Source organism: Lates calcarifer, linkage group LG15, assembly GCF_001640805.2.
Source record: "Lates calcarifer isolate ASB-BC8 linkage group LG15, TLL_Latcal_v3, whole genome shotgun sequence".
NCBI lineage: Eukaryota > Metazoa > Chordata > Actinopteri > Centropomidae > Lates > Lates calcarifer.
The window spans coordinates 14,598,905-14,625,678 of NC_066847.1; the positions used below are offsets into that span (position 1 = coordinate 14,598,905).

Here is a 26,774-nt window from a genome sequence, read left to right on the forward strand (position 1 = left end):
GTGAGAGTTTTTTGCGGCCTGGCCAAGAGAGCCTGCAGCAAAAAGCAATCGATATGCCCAATATTCCAGCACATACTCTCGAGTAACAATAACCCACATTTAGACCTACACCACAAGTCCCCGACCCGCTCCAGAGAAAATAAGGGAGCCTACTTTCTGTGTCCATGTCAATTGTAGGAGGTTGGTTAATATGATGAGATGTAACATTTGTTTGTGTGCACTTAGGTGTGCATATGCCTGTGAATGTCAGCATGTGTATCTTAATACTAGGTAAAGAAAATATAATAACAAGATCGTTTCACATTGCACAGTGCAAACTGGATATTCAGCAGATCCATCATAATACAACTTGTGATTTTGGTATCGGGGTGCCTGAGGGTTATATTAAGAAAGACTGCGGTGGTTAAACTGAATTAGACATAGCAGGTTATGCTTTTTGTAAATCAACAGTGGGTCAATGCAACTTCCTTTTTCTGTTTATCAGAATGGCTTAGCCTGAAGCCTTGTAAATGTGTGTTTCTTTTGTTTTGATTTGTTACCTCCTGTTTGTTTATTTGTTTGTCTGTTTGTCAGGAGGATTACACCAATTTGGTGGCAAACTTGGCGAATGAATGGGACATGGACTAACGAAGAACCCACTAAATTTTGATGGGGATCTGGTCAAAGTGACAGATCCAGGAATTTTTTTATGACTTCCCTCCATATTGCAAGACAGGAGTTTTGTTTTTTGTTTTTTGTTTTTTGTTTTTTTTTGGTTGACATTTTGGCCTTAGTGGAGGTATCCGCTGAGTGCCATTCTAATTTTGTTTTGTTTTTTGGGTTTTGTTTTTTTCTTGGAAAGGCTAGCTTTTTGTTTGGCTGACTGCTGGATGTGTTTTTTTTTTTCCCTCCGTAGCAGATGTCGGCTGTATCAGAGGAGAAAGCTCTGCCAGAAATGGAGGCCTACAGGAAACCAGCAGCCAAAACTGCAGCCATCACAGCCCTCTGGTGTGCTCTGGAATGAAACAATTGAAACTTCCTAAAAAGGTGAGAAGCAGTTCAGAACATAGAGAAGTCTTTTGAAAGAAAAACCTAACATTTCATTGTAGGAACGAGCCAGTGGTTTGAAATGCCCACAGCACAGTGGGGAAGAACACAGAGGAAGCACGCCACTGCTGCAATAGTGTCAAGTCCAGTTCCTAACCAGCCGTAGCTAACCATAAATGAAAACTATGGCTGGGAGTACACCTCCCTCAGGTGCCACATGCCTTTGATTTTTCCAGAACTGCTTACTTTTGCCCAGAATCCCAAAGCTCCCCTCCCTCTTTTCATGGAAGTTTGCTGGATTTATGAAAGGTCTGGTACCCTAGCAGCACTTTCCCAATGAAGGCACACACACACAGTACATGCACATGTGTACAGATGGATTAAAAAAAACAAACAAAAAAAAAAAAACATTACGTTCGACTATGCAATGAAACCAGCTGCAGCCACTAGAGTTACTACTCTCACCCTTGTCCAGGGTTTGAAAAGAAACTATCAAAATGTGGTTTTTAAAAAAAGGTGAGTTGAGGAAGAGTTCATATCACATAAGTGATGATTTTGTGTAAGTGCCTTGGGAAAAAAACACAAAGCTGATAACATGAGCAACAAATGAAAGGAAATAAGGGTAAAATAAGGAAAAAAACACAACGGAAAAGCGCATTCTTTTTACGGAAACTAAGTTTCAAACTGAAACCATGCAATCACCACATTAAAGGGCTCCCATTCTTAAGACAACCACCGGTATGCAGTGTGGATGCCAGGGCAGTGTTTTCCATTAGATTTCTCTGTTTTTTCAGTTGATCTGGCAAATTAACTTACAACAGGCTGAACACAAGATGCAGCCTGGAAAGGAGCATAGCAGCAAATTGCATTTATCAAAAACACTCACTGGGACTGTTTACTTTATGTGATCTAATAAAAAAAAGCTCATGCTGAGAGTGTTTCAGTGATTGCATATGGATATAAGAGAACAGTAAGCCCCAAGTACAACTGCCCAGACCACATGAAGAAGGGCCACATTTAAACTCCATCACCGTCATTTGTTTATCACTTCAACTTATTCATGGTATCTTTGTGAGACAGTTTTTCCCATGCTGGCTTTCCTGATGGGGATGTGATTGCTCACGCTCATTGCTGCATTCTTTAAGGATAACCAGGCTTATAAAATCTGTAGGTCATATCGTCACTGACCATTTAAAACTCAAAACCTCACACATGAATGAAAAATGTCATACTCTATTGAAGGCCAAGCACTGGCACATGTTTTTTTTTTTTTTTTTTTCCAAGTGAAGGTTTTATAGAGCCATGCTGTTTGTTGACTTATGGTTAGTACAGCAGCATTCTCCTCCACCCGCCACTTGGTAATCCTCCTGAAAGATCATATGAGCTGGTTTTAAGGGGAAAAAAAGTGCTGTTTCATTTGCCTTTCCCCGCCACCAAAGAGTAAAAAGTAAAGACATAAAACACACACCTTGGGACACATTAATGGGGCTCCCTTCATTTCTCTACAGTTGTGTCCAGAAAACATATATCTGCCATTGCTCAAGCTCTTGGATGACATCTCTTGTCAGCTAAAAGAAGCAGAGACATGACATCTTAGGAAGGACAGGGAACAGGATCAAACAGGACTTTCAGTGTTTCAGGGTGAGACGAAAGCCTCCAAATAGGTCAGTGGAGCTTGGACAAGGACAAGGATGACCCTGTAAAACGCATCACTATTACACGCTGCTAACCACTCCTTTTCTCTCCCCTCAAATGCATGATGAACTTTACAGATCCGTTGGCTGTAAATCAAACCAAAAAAATATTTCAAGCTGCCTGTCACCCATTGCTCTTTTTCTTTTCAAATTATTTCTGTATATATATGTATTTCTGAATATATATATTCCAGTCATACTAAATTGAACCCTAACACCCTCCCTATTGCTCCAACTTGTTCCAGCTTAGTCCCAGCCAATACAGGTTCTTGAGGGTCACGGTCCTACAGTTTTTATGGATCTCTTTAAATCATCAAGCGCTTAGCAAAAATGGCTTAGAGTCCAAAATGTAAAACAATGCAGTCAGGTAAGTAATGGGGCGTTTATACGCTATAGACCACAGACCACCCAGCTGGCAGCAACGGCAGGCCCGGCCTGTTTGCAGCTGTGCAGTTCTAAACAAGAGGACAGACCTCCAAGCACTGGTCATCAGCTCTGGTTGGAAAGTCTTTAGAGGATACAGAGCCCTTTAAGTCAATGAAAGGAGAGCTGATGAAGATTAATTAATTTGTGCTTTCTCCCTCTGTCTCTTTCTCTCTCATTATTTTTTATCTCTAAAAATAGCAATGCTGTTGCCATTCTTACTGCTCCCTAAGTAGAAATTCTGTTATCACCTGGCCTCACCCACAGGGAGGTAACAGGGCAGAATCAACCTCAGATCACTACTCCTGGCAATGGTAGGAATTCAGTGTCTTGCACGAGGCCACTTAAGCGGGGTGGAAACCTGCCAGTGTGGGGCTTGAAGCATTGCTAACCTCTACACCACTCTCCACTCTGAGTGCATTTACCTTGGACTGGTACACACAGCTTTGTGTCCGTGTGTGTGTATGTGTATTGTTTTGTGTATCTATCATTTCCATATTTTGCAAGTTTCCTCATTAAACTTGTTGTGTCATGGGACTGTATATTTGCTGCCCTAAGCACAGCACAGTTCATCGCCCACAAAGAGTTCTCCAATGGCTAACCACCCACAGGGAGTTGAGACTTGCTCTCTGACCCTCCTCAGAAGAACTCAATCTCTGTGGAGATACAAGAGGAATAAGATGAGTGCAATGAAGATATGCCAGTGTGGGAAAAGTAAAATGTCCTCAGTAAGCAGCAAGCACCCAAACCACAAATTTCTGTTGGAAACATGACAGCCACTCATGATGGGAATTAAATGCAAAGTCTGATGACTCTAGCTTCTTGTCCTCTATCCCCAGCATATGTCTCTGGCAGCTGTGGAGCACTTTCTTAAGGTAGACCTAGATTCTGACAAGATTAAAGCTCATAAGGGGCTGTAAAAGTTTTGCAAGAGCTGCCTGCCCAACAGCATTCTTTGGACATAAAAATGTAAGCAAGGACTGTGAGGAAATAAACACTTCCAAAATCTACTGCTCTGAGCCGTTTTGCATCACAAAGGTTAATTTAATATTGGTGAAACCACTGTAGACAGAAATGATTATCATATGCCATATTCTCCAAGGGAGACCTGATTTTATTATGTTGACTTTTAGAGAGTGGAAGGCCCAGTGGAATCAAGGCTCACCGTCAAATGTTCAGCCAGGCCAGAATCAGCCAGTTTCGCATGACCTTCCCTGTCACAGAGTATATTCCCAGCTTTCATCTCCCGGTGGATTTTCCTCATAAAATTCAGATAGCGCAGGGCCTTCAAGGTTGATTTGAGGATGTAGACTATCTCATCCTCATTGAGCTGTGCAACAAAAACATACAAGGTTTGTTTTTCCAGTGATTAAGATACTCCAAAATATCAGATGCTGAGAGGCTCGAGGAATAAAAAAGCAATTGGTGCAGTTTAATTTTGTTTGCAGTTATGGAGCAGCAGGTGCTGTCACTGGTGGTCTGTCTTAATTTTAGAAGCTGTAAAACATGTGGAAGCAAGCAGTCATGTTTGAAATCACTTCATCCATCAAAGCCTGTTTTATTTTCAGAATTCAGAGATCCAGTTTGGAAAAATTAAATGGCAGCTTGTCTGCAGCTTCAGCGTCAGTACCTGAAAGTATACACCCCCACCCCCACCCCACCCCCCGAATGTGTCGGTATAGATGAGTATTTTCTTGACTTAAACCAACTCACTGTAAGTTGACCGCATAAACACTTTTTTCTCACAGTTTACTGCTCAACGTCAGTCAGTGTCTCAGCATCTAAGCCTTTATCCCATTTTGAGCCACCTACTTCTGCAATAAGTCAGCCCTTTAACAAGTCAGGCAGCCAGTTGCCCAGACAGTCAGCCAACCAGTCCAACAGTGGCAAACAAGTGTAAGAAGGTTTATGAATCAAACGTCCCCTGGCTGATGGCTGGCTGTTCGGGACATGAGTCACACACACCAGAGTGGCAATGTCAGTGAGCGAGGCAGGCAGGGATGCATGGAAGAAGGGGAAATTCCCATTAAGGGGTGGCCAAGGAGCTGAACTCGGCCAAGCGCTCCAGCAGAATGTGCACTTCATTAGTGGGAAAGTGCCGGGGAGAACCAGGCTGGGCCAAGTTCTTTGAGGCACGGGAAAAGCCAATAAAAGTCCAAGCCAGGGAACCATACAAGTACACTTGAACCAAGAGACGAAGCAATGCAGCAGGACAGCAGAGGTCTCATCAGAAAAATGACCAGAGAGGCATAAATGCTTGCTTCAGTATTCCAGTGGTCTGGTTTGTACGTATATGTGACATCATTTGTAGGAGTTAACAGAAAGATGGGGTTTGCAGAGAAATGCAAACCAAACAGCAGTTTTTAAGCTGTGATTCCCAGCAGAATAATGCAAATGTCCTAAGAGGCTACGGTATCGGAATATCCAGATTTTGTTCATTGTTTTGTTCTGGGCTGGGATTGCTTAGGTTGACTTACACCACTACAGTGCACACCAGGACCCTCGACACTGTAGGTTAACACAGCCCCAGCAACCACCCAGCTGTCTGAGCCAGGAGAGCTCACATAAAACACAAGCTGTTTCATTGCCTATGCGCATAAGGCTACACTTATGCCACACATTGCTGCTTTGACTTATGTAAAGAGAATTTCTGCTGCAATACCACAAAGACCTTGAGTTACAGGCACAGTCATTAAGAGGAAGAAAGAGAGCGGGGATATGAAGTGGAAGCTAAATATTTATGGAATGCTGAGGACCAATGCTGAAGGTGAGGATGGGATTCACTCTACCCTCTGTTTAAAGAGAGAAAACACACACTATAATTCACAGATTCATGTCGATACACAGTATGGGGCCCAGACAGATCATCAACAATTGGTGTTTTTGTTGCTGTCGAAGCTCCATACACAGAAAGGCAGGATGGGCGAGTACTTATAGGCAGGATCTCCCCCTTAAACAGTGAGCAGGGTTTGGCTGACAGAGGCCGGGCCCGAGCTAGCAGCACCTGGACAGTTACAGATCCCTGCAGCCCACTTCAACTGCTTGGACTCACCATGCACCACAGGAGCCTGCCTCTCCCCTACCCTCCAGCCACAGAGTCGTCCACTTCCATCTCTCTCCATGCACTTAGCCCATGTTTATTCTCTCAAATAGTAACAAAAGGATGGGGCCGTCGAGAACTGTATCTTTTTACAACGTGGTGACATCACTTGTAAAAGCAGCGAGGTAAACACATGGAGCTCAGGCTCCCGGTCTTTCAGGTTTACAGTTCCCTGTCTGTCCATCCAGAGGGGCCCAACATAACCCCTAGTGAACCCTGTACCGCCGTCTGACTCCTGACTGGGGTCAGGAGCATTGCTCACATTGGTTTCACAGCCCAATGAAATCACCCCAATGGACACGCTTGTACTGTACTGTTAATTCAGTCAGTGAGGAGCTGGGAAGATATGTTTTTTTCTCACATTGTTCTGCAACACAAAGTATATGAATGAGCTTCAAGCACTTACAGAGTGAATGAAAAGATAATTGAGATAATGAATAATAATATCATCCAATTTATCATTAAGAAAACAGGAACCAGCTGGAAACATGAAGTAAGAGGAAACAAACACAATCTATTTGAGAAGCATAACTGATGTTTTCAGGTCTTAAGGGGCCCAGTTGGTGTAAAAACAGATCAGTCATGTTAGTATGGAATGCATTTTAGTGACATAGGGCTCCAAATTCTATAATGTGATCATGATCAGAAGTCAAACAACTAACTGAATTGACAAATAGACTGTCTACGCCAGTTGAGTTACATTTGTCATTTCAATGTGATTTTCAATATCTGATCATAAAGATCTTATGGGGGAATTTGTGGTTACCCACACTTGACCTGAAAATGTCTATTATGCACCTCATGTGGTTGCACTTAATTTAGTTTGTTCATATTTTCTTCCATCTCTTTATGTTTCTCAGATGAACAATGTGACTGGAGAGTGTCCAGACAATGTGGAATTCCACTGACAATGAAACCTCAGATGTGGTGTATTTGGTTGTACTGTAAGCAGAATCTAAATTGACAGTGCCCTGAACTGTCAGTAAATGTATAGCCTAAGCTGAGACAGCATTAGTCAACAGCTGCTATAGTGGTAGCTTTGACAAATGCTCCTGGACCATCCATTTAATTTGAGTATCTCTCCTGTGTTGGTACAACAATGGCTGCCACAATGTATCCTTTTTCATCTGAAGCAAAGGAGAAGTGAATGGGACTTGACTGTAAGTGAAGCCAGTGAGGATCAGCTGATCTCCAGCTGTGGAGTCATAGACATGGAACTGGTTTCTGCTGGTTACTGGGCCACTGGGCTGCAGTCAGCACAGTAATGAGGAGCATTTGTCTCTGCTTCCTCCCTGCGGTCACTTTTACAGCATCTGTTGACTGTTGCTGCACCCCCCTATTCCATACCACCCCCCAACCAAAAGTCCCAGATACACAACAGCTAAATAAAAACACACAAATTAGCCATGTGGACCATGGTAAACATTTCCAGCTTCCCAGTCCAAGCCAGCTGCAGCTTACTAAAGTTACATGAGCTGTACTTTGACTTCACAGCAAAAGCCTACTTCACATGGTGTGTTCCTCTGAGGAAGGAGCTTCAGCATGAGCAGCTTTCCTGTGTGTCAGTTCCCATCTCTACAGCATATGGATAAGCAGTTGTCATTCCTATAACATTATGAGTTCTCATACTTACCCATGATGTATTGTCTGCAACCTTTTCAAACCTGAGATAACTATTTTTCTTTTTTTGGCCACTTGGGGGCAACAGAAACATGTTGTGAACGCAACACTGATATATTATCATGTTTGAAATATAGAGCCAACTTGTCCACACACCATTGCTCATTTAGACATCCAGCAGATACAGAACAACATAAGCATTCATTTGGAATCATGTTTCTTGCAACAAGGAAAAAAGTACAATTCTAACTCTCCTTTTAGCTCTGTTTTTGGTTTCCATTAACTGAGACCCTGAGAAAAAAAATATAAGACTCTACTATGTTCACCTGCTGGTTGCTAAGTTTATGTATCTGCTGTTTGTTGCTGAGCAGGTGGCAGTGGGAAAATTTCTGAAACGTTTGTGCTGAAAACAGCTGCCTGCTGCAGCTGAATAAAAGGTTATGAAAGCAATCAATCAAAACAGTTGTGGGCCAGAAAAACAAAACAATGAGCTGAAAGATGTCAAAATGAAAGAAACTGCAGAGTCATGTGGTAAATCTATGTGGGTTCATCATTACAGGCAACACCTTGTACTCTTGACTTTGACTTTAAAGTTGGCTGTTAATTATGGCCACTTTAAAGTCAATCACTCAGTAGTTAGGTAGTGAAAACAAAATAGCACAGACACTAGTCATGAACTTGAAAGGCTCAAGAATGTTTTTAATATTGCAGCTGTATCAGTATTCTAGTACAATAAAATCCTGCACTACCTATCTTTCAAACTGTTACAAACTGACCTTTACAGGTCACTACGTACTACCAAATCTACTGTGCCAGATTCTGTAAAAAAATCTATTGACTTTATGGGCTTATTTATAATTACCAAGTGCACTGTTACCAAGGGAGCAGCAATGAATTTCCATGTTTAACCCACTAATACATCCACCATGAGCATTAGCAGAGATTTATAAATCAAAAAAGTCAGAATAATTGTGAATATGGAACTTTTATAGTATTTTTTAACAGCTCCCAGAGCTGCACAACCAGCTCCCGGGCCCCTAGAGCCTCCAGCAAGCCCTCCATGAACATCCTATGGACTGCATTACCCTTCCTCTTCTCCTGCTTGAGCCCTAGTGGTCCTACCCCATATGTGAAATCAATACCACATCATTTATGGCCAGTTCTCACTTGTACCATCAAATCTGGAACACATTGCCAAAAGTATTGCCTTTTTTTAATACTTCCCTCAAAGATAGCACAAGGGAATATAATGACACCACTTTTAAATGAAGTCAAAGATTGCCCTTTCCAAATGTGTCAGTGCATAATAATGCAATTCCTATTTCATGCTTAATAGTTAATGGATTCTTGAGAAGCATTTTAATTTCATGCCCAAATGGTAAGGACGTGTGATGAGAGCTGCCAGAGAGTGTTAATGTGGATGTGCAAGGGCCTCCACCAGCTCTAGGCCCTCACATAGGTGTTTAATAATAAAGCCTTGGTCCATCCAGCCCAGCACTTTGACTCAGATTATGTGCTTCACAGACCAACCCCAGGGCCCTTTAACTTTCATAAAACATAATCCTGGAACACACTTACCCTATCCATCACTCTGACGCACACTGCACATGCAGGGACACATTTTTCGTTACAGTGACAAGGAAAATTCAAGGCTTTTAGTAAATATTAAATCTGCTGAAACACCACTCCACACAGAGAGTTTCTCTTCACTTGTGTCATTCAGGACAGTGCTGTGTGAATTTTGAATGCAGCAGCAATAGAAGCGGTATGGCCCGGGGAATGCCAGAGCCAGTATCTGAACCTCCACAGAGGTGAGAAATATCTGATTTGTGAGCAGTTTTAACACTGCATCACACCTCTCTCTGCAAGCCCCTTAACGTCCAATTACAGCATTCAAACACCAGTGACAAGAGGGTGTTTCCATCCAAAAAAGTAAGAGGGGAATGTGGTTTTCTTTCCTCAGTGGTATCAGGAGTATTTTACCAGAACCTGGGCACCAATCTAAAGCCTGTGTAAAGACAAAGTAGCCTGTTTTTCTGTGCATTTCCACTCCCATTCAACACAGCAGCACACAACACTCACATGGTCTTGTTCCAGGAGGACTTTTTCCATCTGCTTCAAACAAATACTCGAGTTGTGACTCGACTTCCCCCTGGTTTTACGACAAAGCACCAGTGTTGGTATAAAACAGGTCATTGGGACCTCCCCAGGACCTGTTTGGTGGAGCTGTGCAACCTGCCAATATCCACAGCCGCCCAGGAGCCCCCCCTTGACCAATAACTCCACTCTCACCCATATGTCGTAAACAGCTTAAAACCCTATTAAAAGCACAAATAATTTCAGAAACTAAGTAGACATTTATAAAACAATATTTCCTGTCTGTGAGTTGACTGCATGACTGTACTGACTGTGTAACTGTATGGATGCAGAAGCTGTAATGTATTCCTGGTGGTGGTCAAACTTTTCCCAGGCTACAAGTTGTGAACATGCATCCTATAAATGCATCAGTAAAAGACGGTGATTTACTGGGCTGGAAGTGAAGTGATTACGAGTGACTGATGAGAGAGCAAAAGCAACCTCCCTAAAGACTGCACCTGTGTACATTAACATTTATTTACTGTGTGTGTGTGAGAGAGCATGAGTGTGTGTGTGCCAATGTAATAATGCCTGAAAGCGTTTTTTGTGTGTTTGTGTGTATGCATGCATATGTCCACACACTAAACGCAACCATACAGGCATCCAAGCTTTTAATTCAAACCACATTTGAGGAGAAATCCATCAATGACACAAGGGTCCATTCAAAAAATGATGTTATTTTAGTTCAAAGAGTGGGAGGAAAATGAGAGCGAGAGGAGCAACAAGGTTGGACTCTGGCCAACGGTGATATTTTTAGCATCGAAAAAAACAATTGCCTTCTCAGTTTTCTTTACGATGGCAACATCTCAGTGACTCACTGGCAGAATAATGATAACACACTGAGGAAATGTTTCTCTTTGTTTAATTACATTGTCCTATGCTCATATAAGTCTGAGACAAGAGCCTGTCCACAGAGTAGCTCTCCCAAAGGTCCTTCACAGCCAAAGGTCCTTCTTGTAACAGCGTCAAGATCTGCTCTCTTTTTTTTTTTTAAGTGGAAAGCCATTTCCTGACTCTCTTTGTAATGTGCATACGTCTGGCACATTACAAAGAGAGAGAAAGGCAGGGGAATAAAGAAATTATATGAAATCACACAGGATGAATGTTATTGTTGTTGCTGTTGATGTGGGAAAATGACTGGATCTATTGCATTATTCATTCCTCATCCAGCAGAAATGTTTTCAAGGAGGCTTGATTACACTAAGTCATGACCGGTAGTCTGGATCAACAACTTCTTCGAGCCAATCATCCATCTCTCCATTCCTTATTTCAACCCTTTCCATCCACCTATGTCACCCTCTTTCCACTGCTTCTTCATTTGTCATTTGTCTCTCCTTCCATTCCGCCATTCCTCCGTTTATTCATCTTTATGTCCATTAAATCTTCCTTTCCTCTATCCACCCAAGAACTGTTAAATCTCTCCATCCCTTGCTTTCATCACTCCATCCTTACTTTGTTTCCATCCTTCCATCACACCCTAGGTACAGGACGGATGCAGAAGTCACTGGGACCTTTTAAAAATGTCACTTCTGACAGGCTGGATGAGACACTCTACGCTCTGTTGATTTATCCTTCCAGTGTGCTGCAGTAACTTTGTTAACGTCTCTCATCAGCCTATTAACAACACTTGAGCGTGGCCAGGAAACAGGTGCTGGGAGAGTTTTACTGTCCATCACCTCACCAGCAGGAGCTGATTTGCAGTAGAGAGTGCATGCTGTACAGTTGCACTCAGAACTCCAACGCTTCAGGCCCCAGACGCACAACTTAAGAAATAGTATGTGGTAGTCTGTGCTACGTAATAATTCAGGCTAAAACAACAACAGCAAAGGAGAGATACAGCAAAAAATGGACCAGTATTTAGCAAAAAAAGGACAAAATTGAATTAAAATATTCATTTTTTGCAAGACTGTGTCAGGGCAGCTTAAAAGCAACCTCTTGGGAAATACTGTCTTGCCGAGACTTAGACGAGAAAGTACCACTCTAAAGCTGTCGGTATGCTTTTTCAAAACTGTTTGAATAGCTCTGGAAACCCCCTCCCACCACACCTTTATGACATTCTGGACACAACTTGCTCTGTTACTTTTCACGTGAACAACCGCACACAATTGTCTTCTAGAAGAAACTGTCTGAAGAAGACATTTATGAACTTGCTGTGTTCAAGCATGACCTGACACTAACTTCTATACATTTAAGGCTTAAGCAATTGAAGGCTAAAGCCAGCAGCCAGTTAGCTTAACTTAGTGTTAAGACTAGGAACAGGGGATACAGCTAGCCTGGCTCTGTCCAGAGGTAATAAAATCCACCTGGCAGCACCTCTAAAGCTCATTACAGTATATCTTTGTTTGTGTAAAACCTGTTTAACTTGAAATTTTACTTCAGTGTTTGTGTGTTTGTTTGTTGACCTTGTTGACCTTTGCATGCTGTCTCTCACTGGCTGGCTGCTTGTTATCCTCCTCTCTGTATTTGTTTCTCACTTTCCATCCATCTTTTCCAGCACATCTTCACACTTTCATCTCGATATTCCTAGCTCTCACTCCTCCTGCCCTTTCATTATTTCAGCCTGCTCCCATCACTCCATCTATGCAGCATATCCATCTCTCCATTTCACCACAGGACTGGCAGAGCAAACAGTTTTGCAGCACCTTCTTTTTCCACCAACAGATTTTCCTATATAGCAAAAACAAAACAAACCAAAGAAATGTGTTAGGTAAAGGTTTCATTAACTGTAGTGAATGTGAACTTATAACTAATAAACACTGGCATGGTGTTGATTTCAGGCTACCAAGCTGTCAGTTAAACAAGCTGATGATTTAACAGAGATCAGATGTCTGATCAGGCATTTTCAAGGCACATTTATGATCATGCACAGATCCCTCTTTTTGCTCCGTCTCTTCACTTCTCCTTCACTCTGCTTGCCATCACACCAGACAACAAATAACTGAAGATGTCATGTTAATGGCAGGGAGCTCTACAGAAGCGCCTGGCCAGCACAGACAACTGAAAGGAAGCTATTTGCTGACAAATGGGATTTGGTGCTGGGCTTGAGCAGCATTAACTGGTGGGTTTTATTGGTTGAAGGAGCACGATATCATGGCGGTTTTCTTCTCCATGTCTCAAAGTGGATGACGTTGCAGGGAGCAAAGGCATTTGGTCACGCAAAGGTGCAGAGTGCTGTTAAACAGATGGCAAGAGACCAGTGAAGAGAGTGGCAATGGACAGCAGATGGAGAAGAGATCATGCAGGAGACCAGAGGAATGTAGTGTATACTGTACACTGCCAGTACCCTGTCCATGATCACAACACACATGCACTTGATGAGGCAATCTTCTAGTTTTTCAATATGTACACTGCTCTGTGTGAGATTTATAGTCACACGTTATACTGTGCATTCTCAAAAAAGATTAAATGACAGAAGAATAGAACAAATATTTCTTATTTCCTACAGCACAGAGCTTCAATGTAAGGCATGCACTGTATTCCTGAAGACTTACATATTCATAAATTGTATTTAATGCCCCATTCTGACCATTCATCCCAGTTTCAAAATTAATTATAATGCATTCATGACACAGGTTATGATGATACATCATAAAATGTTGCTACAATAGTAATTTGAGAATGAACCAATAGGGGGCAATGTTGTACAATATAGCAAGAGGACAGAGCATATGGCTGTCACAGCTGAATTACAGTCTGTACTGCATTGTCCAGGAAAGTGGTGTTCTGTAGAATGTCATCACCATCTGGTTTCTCAAACCAGTTTGAGACAATGAGAAAATGTATTATTTCACTTTATTTATTTACACTGGTGGAAGTGTGTGTTACTTATTTTCCTTTTCATTTATTTTCATTTGATTGATATGTGTTTTTTTGGCCTATAATTCTCTCTCTCCCTCTTTCTGTTTTGTGTGTGTGTTTCTGTGTTTTTTTTTTTTTTTTTTTTTTTCCAGATTCAGAAAACAACTTTGGAAATGAACCTGATGTCTTCACTGTAATCGGCATGATTATACCAACAGTAGCTTTCAGTGATATTATTTAAATTCAAAACAGCAAAACGGATCTGAAACACAGCTTCAGCTGTGTTAAAATGTTCAGATGTTTCCGAATACAAAATCAGCTGAATCACTCAGATGAATGACACATTCTCATAAATTCCCTATATTTAAATATTTTTAGTTGTTTAATTGGTCTTATTTGAATACCTTCCTAAACTAAATTTTAAAAAGACCTAAAAACTGTTTTAAATTAACCTATTAAAACTTGCAGAAAGTTTGATTATACAAAGGATGACAGCCACCACAAGATAGCTAATACACTTAAACCCATTGACACAAGATAAACTGTGATAGCTTAATAGTGTCATTATAATAGCAAATATTTTTATTACGTTCCAAACAGATGTATTTACTATTTTCCTACTGTCCTTTCTAATAATACATAATTTGTTTAATAATTATTTCAATAAGTTGGTGTTTGAAAAAAATAACATCTATAGTACACTGGACCAAATGCATCATGCACTCATTTAAAACAGAAAGAAAAAAAAAAAACATGACACGATACTGTTTCACTCTCAGACATCAACAACCCAAAAGGCAAGAGAGGCTTAGCCCCCTTTACTTGAAGTGCACAATTTGAGGTGAAGGAGTGTGATGTTGAGGAAACTATGACTAGAGGGTCTTTGAATGAAAAACACTCCTGAGAGCTGCTTTTATAGTGCTGGAGGCGTGTGAATGTAAAGGGGATGGTGTGTGGGGTGTAGGGGTGTGATGTGAATTGAATTAGATACAGTGACGCTGTATTATTTTCAGACATTTTCATGATAATAATATTGTTGATAATTGTTAATAATTGCTAATTATTGTGTCTGGAAAATTGTGTTGTGTCTGGAAAAATATCTGCGGTACACTGTATTCACTTCATTAGACATTTTTTAAAAACAGAAAGACTTTGCAAAAGAAGACACACTACATGATTCTGTTTCACTCTCAGAGATAAACAACACAAAAGGCAAGAGAGGCATAACCCCCTTTTCTCTAGAAGTGCACAATTTCAGGTAAAAGAGTCTGATGTTAAGGAAACTATGACTAGAGGGTCTTTGAATGAAAAACACCCATCCCCAGAGCTGCTGCTGGGACAGGATGAGTGAGAATGTAGGTGGGGATGTGGGGGCTTTGAAACCACAGCAGGCAGGTAAGAGTCACAGGTTTACCTCCCCCTGCTCTTATAGTATGGACCTGACATCCTGTCTGCCAGTATGCACAGAGACACAGCAACACAAAAAGACAAACAGACCCAGTCAGGCTCCAGAACAAGCCGGCAGCTCCTTGTTTTCTGTCAGGGACTTTTCATGTGAGTATAGCAGAGGTAAGGAGTAGCATTTGAATTTAAGCTGATGCCGTATGACAGGATATATGAAGGTCAAAATATGTAATTGGAGCTGAATATTATAATATCAGACAGACATAGTCAGATCTGAGACACTGAATATCTAAATTAATAGCACAGTGCCATGAGAGGGGGTGGAAAGTAAAAAGAAAGAAGAAAGAAAAAGGTTACAACTGAGTGATCTCAATTTTTCCTTTAACTGTTCTTTATTTCTGATCCCGAGAAGAATGTACATCTCAATACACATCAAAAATATACATCATAAATGTCATGAATTGTAATGTTCATTTAAAACATCCACTAGAACAGACTACAACATGTCATATTACACATCACTCTTTTTTTATATTAAAATCAGAATTGAGAAATAGTCTGAATAATACATTTGTGCTTTGACAAAGGCCAAAGTCAGTTTCTGTGTCTGAATATTTTGGGTAAACTCATGAGAGCTCTGTAGTTCTTTATTAATAATCTCAGCTCGTCCTCTCTTCTGTCACTCTGTGTTATTGGAAGAGGAGTGTCAGCCATTACAGGCTTGGCAGCTGCACTGAGCTGCAACACTGATACTCTGTGGGAGTCAGATTATCATAGAGAATGATGGCGGCTTCAGGGGACTCAGGGAAGGGCCAAAGGGCAAGGCACTAACTCTCTGGCTCTGACATTACCCGAACTATATAGAACACAGTAATACTATGGCGCAAATTGCTATGACTGTAAAATAAAAAGCAGAGGCCACATTCAGAACATTCAAAAGACTTCATACGAGATAAAATCCCCTCAAAAGCTCGGTTCCCACTGCAAGTCGATATTTTCCTCTCAGAAAATATTCTACATATTTTCTAAGATTTTAATAAATTGCGACAATATGGAATACACTGATAAATCCAAATTGAATCACTGGTGATTGGATGATTATACACAAGCCCAAGAGATATTCAAAAAAAAAATCTTTTAATGGCCTTTTTATAAGGACCAAAAATAAACACAATTTACATTGTTATAAATGTCCACAGTGAAAAGGATATGTTGAGAAAACGCCATCATCTATAATGTTAAAATGTGGGGTTTTATGTGTCTTCTAATCTGTCTGCAATTGCTCAGTGTTTTGACAGTGAAAATAGAGGCCTGGGTGATATGAAACCGAACGAAAACCACAAGCATGTTGTGTGCAGAAAATGTTCTGCAGCGCTAAGAAAACGAAAATTAGGCTACATGAGCTCTTGGATAGACTAAACGTCTTAGGCAAATAGCCTGCTTTGGGTGTTATCTCCCACATAATGAACTGAGATCTGTCTGGCACTTTGCACTCATTTGATTATTAACTCCGGTTTAAAGATTTTCATGAATAGGTTAGAAGTGATCCGTTGCAATAATTAAATGTATTTAAAACGATACTGTTTTTCAATCAGTGAGCCAAATAACTTTCGTTTTTTATTAAAAATTAATCATTTTAAAAGAATGTATTCCCCACAGTGATGCAGCCATTTTTATTAAAGCTATTTTTCAGCGATGTCGACAGAGAATAACTTGCTCTAATAGCCTGTGTTCTATCAGAGCCGCAAACACTTGGGTGGAGGAAACAGTTTGTTGTTTTGTTAAAATCCCAATAGGCGGCGCTGCAGACTTGCATTCTGTCCACCAGCTCTCTGCAGCAGAGACACAGCTGCAGCAACCGAAAAAAACCCCGGTCAGTCCTGCTGCACTGAACATTTATGAATTGCATTTTTAAAAACGAAAGTTTTCCGCCAGTCGCTTTGTCATTCTTATAAATCATAAGGTTGTTAGGGAAAAAAAACAGAATAAAATAGCCCAACCAAACATTCTGTTCTGACATTGCAAAGGAGAAATATCAGTGGACATTTTTATCATTGATTTAAATGTGGCGAAATATTTTTCCTTAAATTTATACCCAACAAGCTTTTCTGTGGCTTAGATGGAAACACTGATAAACATCTTCGTTTCTTAACAACCTGTTGAAGGACAGCTTGTTCGTGTGCGTAAAGCGACTTCTCTGTGTGTGTGTGTGTGTGTAGAACAAAGAGGCGCACTTTAAATTTTGACTCTGGCTGTCACAAGTTTTAATTACTTTACACCTAAATCTGTGGCCAGAAACAAATCACAGCCTATTTAAAGAGCGGTCTACCCAACTCCACATACTGTCACTAATCAGAGGTGATTTATTTAAAAAAAAGAAGAAGAAGAAGAAAAAAAAAAGACTGAGATGTTGGAAGAAGATTTTTTTTAACCTGCTTTTGAACAAGAAGGAGTCTCCCTGAATCAGGTTGATCTCAGTTCATACACACAGTCCCTCAGCATATCACAGGCAATTCCGTCACCTCAGTTTAGGAGAATGTATTCAATGATATGTGTTTGTAGCTAATACGCCTGTTTAGTTGTAAATAACAGGTATACGTGTCTAGACAACCCGCGTGTGATGTTTTCATGACGATTTGATTCAACAATTTTATTGATGTTTTCACACAATTTAAAGAAAAAGTATCAAAGTGTACAGCAGGAACTTAGAGCGGCTCATTGTCTGAATGTTTGCTTTGTATTTGTTCACCATGCTGCCGATATCAGGATGTTTTCATTTCTGTCACAAACCTCAGAATTTTTTTTACTCTTACCACAGTGCAATGCTACAATTTAATGTGGTGGTTCCTGCATATGCCCTCCATTTTAGCAAATGAGGTAGAATGGTTATTTTAAAAAAAAATCTTGTAAGCGGCTCGAGTATCCAAAAGCACGTTTTCAAAAGCGTGGAGTTGGAGGAAAAAGTGATCAGGGTTTCCTCCTGCGCTTCCAATCACGTCTCCAAAAGAAGGTATCAAACTTGGCTTTATGGCATATGAGAGGTGTCAGTAGAGGCAGGTTGAGCAGTACACGCTTCGCTACTACGGTCTGGAGCCCTAGTTGCTATCCAAACACAAATAAACAGAGGAGGAACATTGGAGTTAATGATAGAGGACGGGGGGTGGAGGCGTGTCGAAGGGCGGGCTGAGCGCTCCAGAGCCCCCGAGCCCTGAAAAGTGAAGGACCGGAGCGCATTACGCACACTTCAAGCCCTAGCTCCGGAGGAGACTCCCACGCCGCTGCTGTCTCTCCTCCAAACTTCTTCGTCTCTTTCCACAACTTGTCACATCTCTGCAAAGGTCCGAGACGTCAGAGTTTGGCTGCATGGCTACATGAAAGTTTCATGGACTTGGAACTTGGAAAACTTTTAGCGGCGCTTTATTGGAGCTCGTCGCCTCTATAGTTACTGTGGATTACTGACATACCGCAGGACCTTTGGCAGCTATTTATTGGGGTAAGATTGTGTTTGGCAGGGTATATGTCAGTCCTCTGCAGGGAAGGGGACCAGCCTCACTCAGCTCACTTCTTGTAACTTTCTCTCTCAAAAACCTTTTACTATTTGAGCTATGAAGCAAAGATAGCAAATTGTCAGAAAAGAACTGTCAGCTTTTCATGGACAAAAACTACACTAAATGTTGTTCCTAATGGCGATCATTGCTCCGTGATGATCACCAGCTTGAAGTCATAGTTTGCCCACGTTTTGACATCCCTGCTCTGTGTTCACAGTACATAAGAAAGCTGAAACAAGCAGTGGCCTCCGCGTTTGTAGACTTGTCACAACTTATAGAAGTTTAAAACCTCCTGCCAAGGAAAGGATTTAAAGAACAAGACAAGGCACTCAGGCTGCTGTCAGTGTAAATTAAGTCCAAAGGCTATTGAGAGAAGAACAGGTTGAACAAAGTTGTACACATGATCAAAGAACAAGTGCCTGCATGATGACCTACGTTGCACCTGTGCTAAATTATATTTAACCATATAGCGCCTGTTAAAGGGAAATCAGCGCAGAGAGAGAGAGAGAGCTCTATGTGAAACAAGCGACTAGCCCTTCAGCTAGCATGTAAGCAGGACTTTCACTCTGCAAGTGTGAATAATGCCTTAATCTACACAAAGTTTCAGGCTCGTTAAACCTTGTGAAACATGATGTTAAAATATGACTCGGCCTCATCTGTCAAAAACAATTCTCTGATTATTATTCCATCATCCAAAATCAGAAGAAATCATTTTTTTCCCCCTTATTTTTCTACCTCGAGCAAATCTAAAGGTCAGCTCGCTGTTGCACAGCTGGCTCACGGCCAGTCCCGCTTTCACCATCCGGAATCTTGAACTTACACGGTGCACTTTTTTCCTGCGTGGGAAAACATAACCTGTCATCCTCACAAACATGGAGCCTCTCCTTCTGATTTCTTGCACTGTCAGCGTCACCTTGTTTGTCCTGCAGTGTGGAGATTAGGCAGCATCTGCTTTTATTTAATGCAAACATCGCTCCGTGCGAAAGTAGGTTAAAAAAATCCCTCAAGTTATTTGCTACCATGTTCTCTTGCCCAAGGGAAACTCGTCCTACACAAAAACATGCAGCATGAAATAAAACAGACCTAAAAGCAAAATATTAGTGCCTATAAAATTTGCTGGCTACTGCCCGCAACCATAAAAATAAAAAGCACATGCATTTCCAGCAAAGATTAAAGTAACTTTCTTGTGGTTAATAGCCAGCATTTGTGTGTTTTGTTCTGACTCATGTTCTTTTAATAACATATGTGATCTCTGCTGGCAAAAATTCAAACTTCTACAAAACTACACACAGAGCACTTGTTTTGTATTGTGAAACACCAGCTACAACCGTCAAATACAACGTGTCTTCTCTAATTATCTTGTATGAGATTTAGTGTTCCATTCAGAGTGAACTGAATATGTAATTTACTGTGTTAATCGATGCCATATGAGTCATTTTTACCCCCACGTAATTTAGTTACAGTTTCGATGAGTGATGTGTTTTATAAAATTGTTCTGATGCGCATCTGCCTTTATAAAGAACAAACTTTGCTCTTGCTAATGCGTAAGTACGTGTTTATGTACTCCCAGTGGTTTTGCCTACAACAAACAGTTTTACACATTATTGTCAGTGTCAGAACAACACTCCTGCACCTTTACAGACTGTTCGGTTTATTTTCCTAATTAGCAGCATGGCTTTGTGCAGGTTTTACAAATTGAAGTAATTAATTTGCGCCTTCATGTGGATACAGATTATTCACATTTAATGACTGGAGGCATATGATCACTGCTGTCATGTTAAATTAGAATACAAAATATGCATAAAAATATTACTCAAGTAAAAATGTTGTAGATGGGAAAACAGGTGTTATTTTTTTTACTGTATTGTGATCACTAAGTGAGGGTCACACATTGCCTGCCTTTGTAACCACATAATTACCAGCTCTAATGAGGCATTTACACACAACTCTCATATTTTCCCCCCAGGGTTTTCACCGTGTCCTCTGTAGAGGTCTGAGTCGAGATGGGGAGCAAAGCCCTGCACGCTCCGATCCCCCTGCACCCGGCCCTCCAGCTCACAAACTACTCCTTCCTGCAGGCCGTCAACACTTTCCCAGCTGACCAGCTGCAGGGACTGTACGGCCTCAGCGCGGTGCAAACCATGCACATGAACCACTGGACTCTTGGTTACCCGCACATTCAAGGACTGAGGTCGACGATCACGGAGATGGCAGCCGCCCAGGGTCTGGTCGACCCCAGGATTCCCTTCCCAGCGATCCCTTTCACGGCCGCGGCGCAGCTCTTCCACCCAAAACAAGCCGGCGTTGCGCACGGCGTCCCCTCGCTGCACAAGGACAGGCCGAGGTTTGACTTCGCCAACCTGGCCCTCGCTGCCACTCAGGAGGACCCACCGAAAGCCGCGGATCTGGCGAAGTTGGCACTAGGGGGAACCATCTCCGAGCTGAGCAAGCTGTCCCCGGAAAGAAAACCCACCCGGGGCAGGCTCCCATCCAAGACTAAAAAGGAATTTATTTGCAAGTTCTGTGGCAGGCATTTCACCAAGTCCTACAATCTCCTCATCCACGAGAGGACCCACACAGACGAGCGGCCCTATACATGTGATATTTGCCACAAAGCCTTCCGAAGACAAGACCATCTCAGAGACCACAGGTAAGACAGATTTACGGATAATGCAGCTATTAATGACACACTGGGGTTAGGAGGTGGGGGTCTAAAATTCCCAGCAGCATTCCTGTGTGTGCATACGGTTTAAATCAGAAATACATTTACATCTCTAAATTATTTCTCCACAGCTGGCAATTAAAAACATATTCTTCAATTTAAACATAGAGACAGGTCTGTTCCCAGAGTTTTCTCCACGAGGGCGCTAACGCACTTTTATGCACAAAAGTTCGACACCCTGCACAACTTTGCGCAGAGGAGATTTTTCGCCCTGACTCTGGGGTTTGAAATAGCTACAAGCAAATCCACGCATGAGCAGACATTTGATGAAGTGTTATTTCTGTTTTACAGATACATCCACTCCAAGGAAAAACCATTCAAATGTCAAGAATGTGGGAAAGGATTCTGTCAGTCTCGAACTCTAGCCGTCCATAAAACCTTACATATGCAGGTAAGCTGGAAATATTAACAGTCACCCATGATGTTATCCTCACCGTTATGATCATAATTCACCTATTACACACGGTCTACTGCATGCATGGGGATATTAATAAGTCTCACAAAACGACTGCGTTTGGCCAGTTACCAAATTAAAACAAAACAATGAGTGAGAGATACACGTACAAGCTAAATAACAGTTATTGTGTAAATCAGTGTGAGTCATAACTGACACAAAAGTGGATTTCTTTTTAGTTCTACACAATTAAAGGGAATAATTCTTTGCTTGCTTTAAATCTAAACAGGAGTCTCCCCACAAATGCCCCACATGCGGAAGAACCTTTAATCAAAGAAGTAACCTGAAAACTCACCTTCTCACCCATACAGACATCAAGCCCTACAGCTGTGGCCGCTGCGGAAAGGTGTTTCGGCGCAACTGTGACTTGCGACGGCACAGTTTGACGCACAGCCCACATCAGGACTTCTAGCCTGGACAGACTAAAATAACAATGGACAAAACGCAGGAAGACAAGTCAGCGACTTTTTCTTTTTCTTTTTTTTTTTCTTCTTTTTTCCCTTTTTTTTTCCTCCTCAAAGACTCCTAATCAGGACACGTTTACTGCAGCACATTTTAGAGCGGAATTTGGTTGCACCTCAAGTGGGACAGCAGCGGAGCCATGGCCATGTCCAGCTTTCAAACCACCTGTAAATATCAAGACCATGTACATAATGTTGTTTTTTATTTGCTTTTCCTTGAAATTATAAAGTTGTCACAAAACAGTCATAAGTTTAAAGTATGTTAAATTGTATTTTAGAAATAAATATTTCCATGATACATTTGCGTTTGTTCTTGTTTTTATTTCATGTTTCTCATGCTCTGAAACACGAGACACCATGTCATAGCCCAAAAGCAATATTTAGATTAAACCATTTACCATGGCCATCAAGTTAATAGTCTATATGTTTACAGCCAGCGGGCAGCGAGAGCTTAATGTGACAGAAATGTTGGGCTTTTTATAGCAGACCAGTAGTTATCAGTTGACAGGGAGCATGAATGACATGAGGGTCCTCAAGGACGTTTAGAACTGTTTAAGTCTGTTAAAGTCTTTCGGACCAGACACTTATTAAAGAAGAAGAAAGATATATGTTACTGTGAGTGATCATTTAAGAATTTAAGAATTTATACATTTATATATATATATATATATATATATATATATATATATATATATATATGAAAGGATGATCATGTGATTACTACCTATGTAACATTTTCTGCCTCCCTCCTGTGTTTTTGCACGTCTCAGGATTATTAAACTCAATTATTATTTTCAATATCTAGAGCCTCCAGAGGCTGATTAGTATTACATTAGCCGCATTAGCAGCCATATCACATGTCTTTATCTGCATCACCTCTGATATCATAATTGACCTGCAAAGCGGCAGAAGCAGCCGTCAGCCCAAAGAAAACGATTTAATCCAGCGAGAGGACACGCAGCCGATGCCGTCAACAGATTATTGTTTGGGAAATTATCAAGGTTCATTAATTCATCACTTACACTATAAACAGAAAGTATTCAGGTGTTTTTTTTTTTTTTTAGACACTGTTCTATCTTCGATCCTCGACATCCTGCTATGAGGAGGTATATACAAGTCGATTCTACAAATTAAAATGTAGTTCTATTTGATCTGAAGTGTAATCGGTGTTTAAATTATTAATTTACACAGTATAATTCACGGGGAAATTGGTGAGCGCTTTAGACGCCGTGTTTAAAGTCCCAGGTTGGTTAGATAGATTTGTGCACATATAAATCCCAAGATTTGGATTTCATCCATCTAACCTTTGATCGGCCACCAATCGGACCACATTGCGCTTGAATATTAACCATCAGATCTGCCACCTGTGATACAAGGAGCTGATCTATCGTCTTTTTTTTTTTACCATTATTATTGTCATCCGGTAATGATAAAGTAAGATTCTCTCACTCTGATTCCCCCCTCATCTGTGTTGCAGTGTTGGCCTTCAGGTCTGTTTCATGATTTCACCAGCCATCACTGGCTTCTGAGGACTCGTTTAAAAACATGATTTTCACCTGACAGTGCAATTAATTGCTTGAAAAAAATCGCATTTATCTTTAATGGGCTCGAAAATAGGGTCTGGAACAAGTGGTTACAATAACAACAAGGCGCTCATTGCTGCTGAAAGGCCATTAACTCAGGCCCAGTTTATTACGCACTGCAGGCTAGTATTTTCCTAATTAGTTTCTAAATGGAAAAGCAACAAGTGTAAAGTCAGTGCTGAGCAAGCTCATGTTTACAGAAAACGAATGATCTACATAATAATCATACCAAAAAAAAAAAAAAAAAAAATCATGCTCAATCATCAAAACATAAAAATAAATACGATGCAAAAATAAAAAGATGAATTAAGATAAATGCAATATATTATTATTATTATTATTATTATTATTATTATTATTATTATTAATAATAATAATAATAATAATAAACGTTATTATAGTTTGTTTTTTTCATTTTACTGATTGTTTGAGAAAGTTATTCCTCAAATTTGTATTTGGATGTATTATCTTGCGATTAGTTAAATTCTAACCAACTTAAGTAAACGAAACAGACTTCACAGTAAAATGCTGAAGGCGATTAATATGTATGTAGCTGATGTACGGGCATGCATAATAAAAATGTAATATAAAGAAAATGTAATTTTGGAGTCCTCTCACTACGGTGTATTTTAAAACAAACACATCTTTTTAGCTTTTCTGGATTGGGTTTTATTTTAATTTGTTAAGGCCTCGACTGGTGGATTTTTTGTCAGCATAGCCCTACTGTAAACAAAAAACTGAAATTTTATCTGTTCACAATGATCACCTAAACAGAACAATATAGAACAAACTATATCCCTTTAAAAAAAATCTTCACTGGCCTGAAAGACGCAGGCTTAAATCATTAGTGTCTACACCACCAGGATACCTGCTTGGGCCTGATGGCGTTACTATGTTGTGTACACAGACTGTTCAATTAACTGAATTTAACCAAAGTCCCTCTCCCTCATAGTGCCTCTGATTTAACCCAGTCTTGTCAGCAGGAGCATAAGAATGAATGGATCTGAAGGAAAAGTGTGACAATCTGATGTCAATAGGCTTCTTTATCCGTCACTATAGAGCACACCTCTGACCCGACCTCACAATAATCATAATAATGCCTGAGGCTGCACTGACGCGGAGTGGACAGTCCAGTCACATGGTGAACTTCGACGGCCTATAGGGATTGTGTCATCAGGAAGCTTTATCTAGTTGGCAAGGGAGAGGCTGCACTGACGGTAAACATTACATTCCAGACCTCTGGAGTATAGACAGAGATAACTGGTTAGGGTGACGGTAAGAGTGGGGTCAGTTAAGCATCATAAGACATAAATGGTTACAGGTAGGGTTAAGGTTAGGCTCAGGTTAAGGTAAGGGGAAACGCATATTGAAATAGACTCCACCCTCCACCCCCCCTCCCGAATCTACATGCTACTCCTAGACACTGGGATCTAACACGCACTGACTGCAGGCCACTGCACACCACTGCTCTGATTTAATATGATAACCATATGACCTTCCACGGCCTGTGACACACATCCACCTTTTAATTTCGGCTCCACTGCCCCTGTTGACAGAAACTGAGAAATCCCTTTTCATATTCTGTACTAACATTTGGATTTATTTGTTTTCGCAGGTGGCTTTTTTTGTGTGCTCAAGTTGCCTATGGCTATAATTTCAGTTCTGCCGTGCAAATTAAAAACGGCTCAGTAGCAACAGTTTACATTACAACTACAGACACTAAAGTGCATAGACAAAGAGGCCCTTGGCGGCAGAAATTACTGGTGTAACCAAGTAAATAAAGCCTAAACTTAATATTCATAAATCCCGATATTATACTTGGTTAATAAGTTATATGATTTATAATTTCAAGATCAACCGTTATCCCAAAACAACAAAAGAAGGCCCATGAAAAATGATATCACTGTTAGGCCTTTTACCTCAGCATTCATTATCCATGTTATACCACTGTATTTTAAATTATTCTTTATAGGACATAGTCTATTGTTTAAATAAAGTAGCGTATACACTGACACTGTCCAGGTGCTGGCCGTAGGTTTTCTCACTACTCTCTCAGCAAAGGTGTGCTTCCACGGCCATATAAGGGCTAAGAGCGTGCGAAAGTAACCACTGATGTCACGTGGAACGATGCATTCCCTAGCACCTCGTAAATCTTTACTTTCACAAAGAGATTTAGTGTTGCGTGTAACCACACACACCATTTGACAAGGAGAGGGATGATCATGACTTTGAAACACAAGCTATGTGCTGTTACTTAATTTAATTCCGCTGGAATCATGGCACCTGATGATGCAGTAACAGAATTAGATGAGTATAATGTGCATCGCGTATTTGCCTGACGCTTTCGTGCTTTTCTTTTTAGTCCTTTCCGAAATCGACCCTGTAAATATCACGTCTCCCAGTCATGTATCACAAATAATGTCTCGCTCGCCACTATTTTGGATCATAAGCTGAACGTATACTGAGATATAATAATCAAATTTCCTACAGGACAAAAAGGCAACACCAGGCTTACGGAAGCCGCGTTGGTGTTTACTCATGACGTTTGTGCCGAAGCTGTTGAGAGATGTGGCTAACGTGAACGAGATGAATTGGTGATATTTCGTTCCGATCGCAAGAAATCCATACAGGATACAGACGGGAGGCAAGTAAGGAGAGGTTTTTCCATTTTTATCTGTGGTCACACGTTTTAATCAGCTGAAACGAATGAAGTTAGGACGACTTCTTCTCAGTTAGCTTAGCTTCTTTGCACTGCAGCTGTGTATACAGCTAGAATGACAGGAGAGCATAGCTAGCTTCTTTAGT

At 40.8% G+C, this 26,774-nt stretch overlaps 2 protein-coding genes across 8 annotated transcripts in view; both read left to right on the forward strand.

Annotated features, from left to right (window-relative positions):
• Positions 1-18,420: 18,420 nt before the first annotated feature.
• osr2 (odd-skipped related transciption factor 2) lies at positions 18,421-22,684 on the forward strand. 2 transcript variants are annotated; one of them, XM_018665785.2, is made up of 4 exons: positions 18,421-18,694; positions 20,716-21,399; positions 21,763-21,862; positions 22,155-22,684. In XM_018665785.2, the coding sequence occupies exons 2-4, from the start codon at positions 20,753-20,755 to the stop codon at positions 22,335-22,337; spliced, it is 930 nt and encodes a 309-aa protein (XP_018521301.1). In that variant the 5' UTR covers positions 18,421-18,694; positions 20,716-20,752; the 3' UTR covers positions 22,338-22,684. The 2 variants fall into 2 exon arrangements, with proteins under 2 accessions (XP_018521301.1, XP_018521302.1); XM_018665786.2 differs by having other exon boundaries at positions 18,422-18,694; positions 22,237-22,684.
• A 3,795-nt stretch (positions 22,685-26,479) lies between these two features.
• The window catches only part of LOC108876259 (intermembrane lipid transfer protein VPS13B), a 308,041-nt gene continuing 307,746 nt past the window's right edge, over positions 26,480-26,774 (forward strand). For 5 of the 6 annotated variants that reach the window (XR_007814638.1, XR_007814639.1, XM_051076101.1 and 2 more), the window contains exon 1: positions 26,480-26,613. The gene's annotated coding sequence lies outside the window, so the exon portion shown is untranslated. Of the gene's footprint in view, positions 26,618-26,774 lie in introns of all 6 variants that reach the window. The other variant, XM_051076100.1, reaches the window with a different exon arrangement.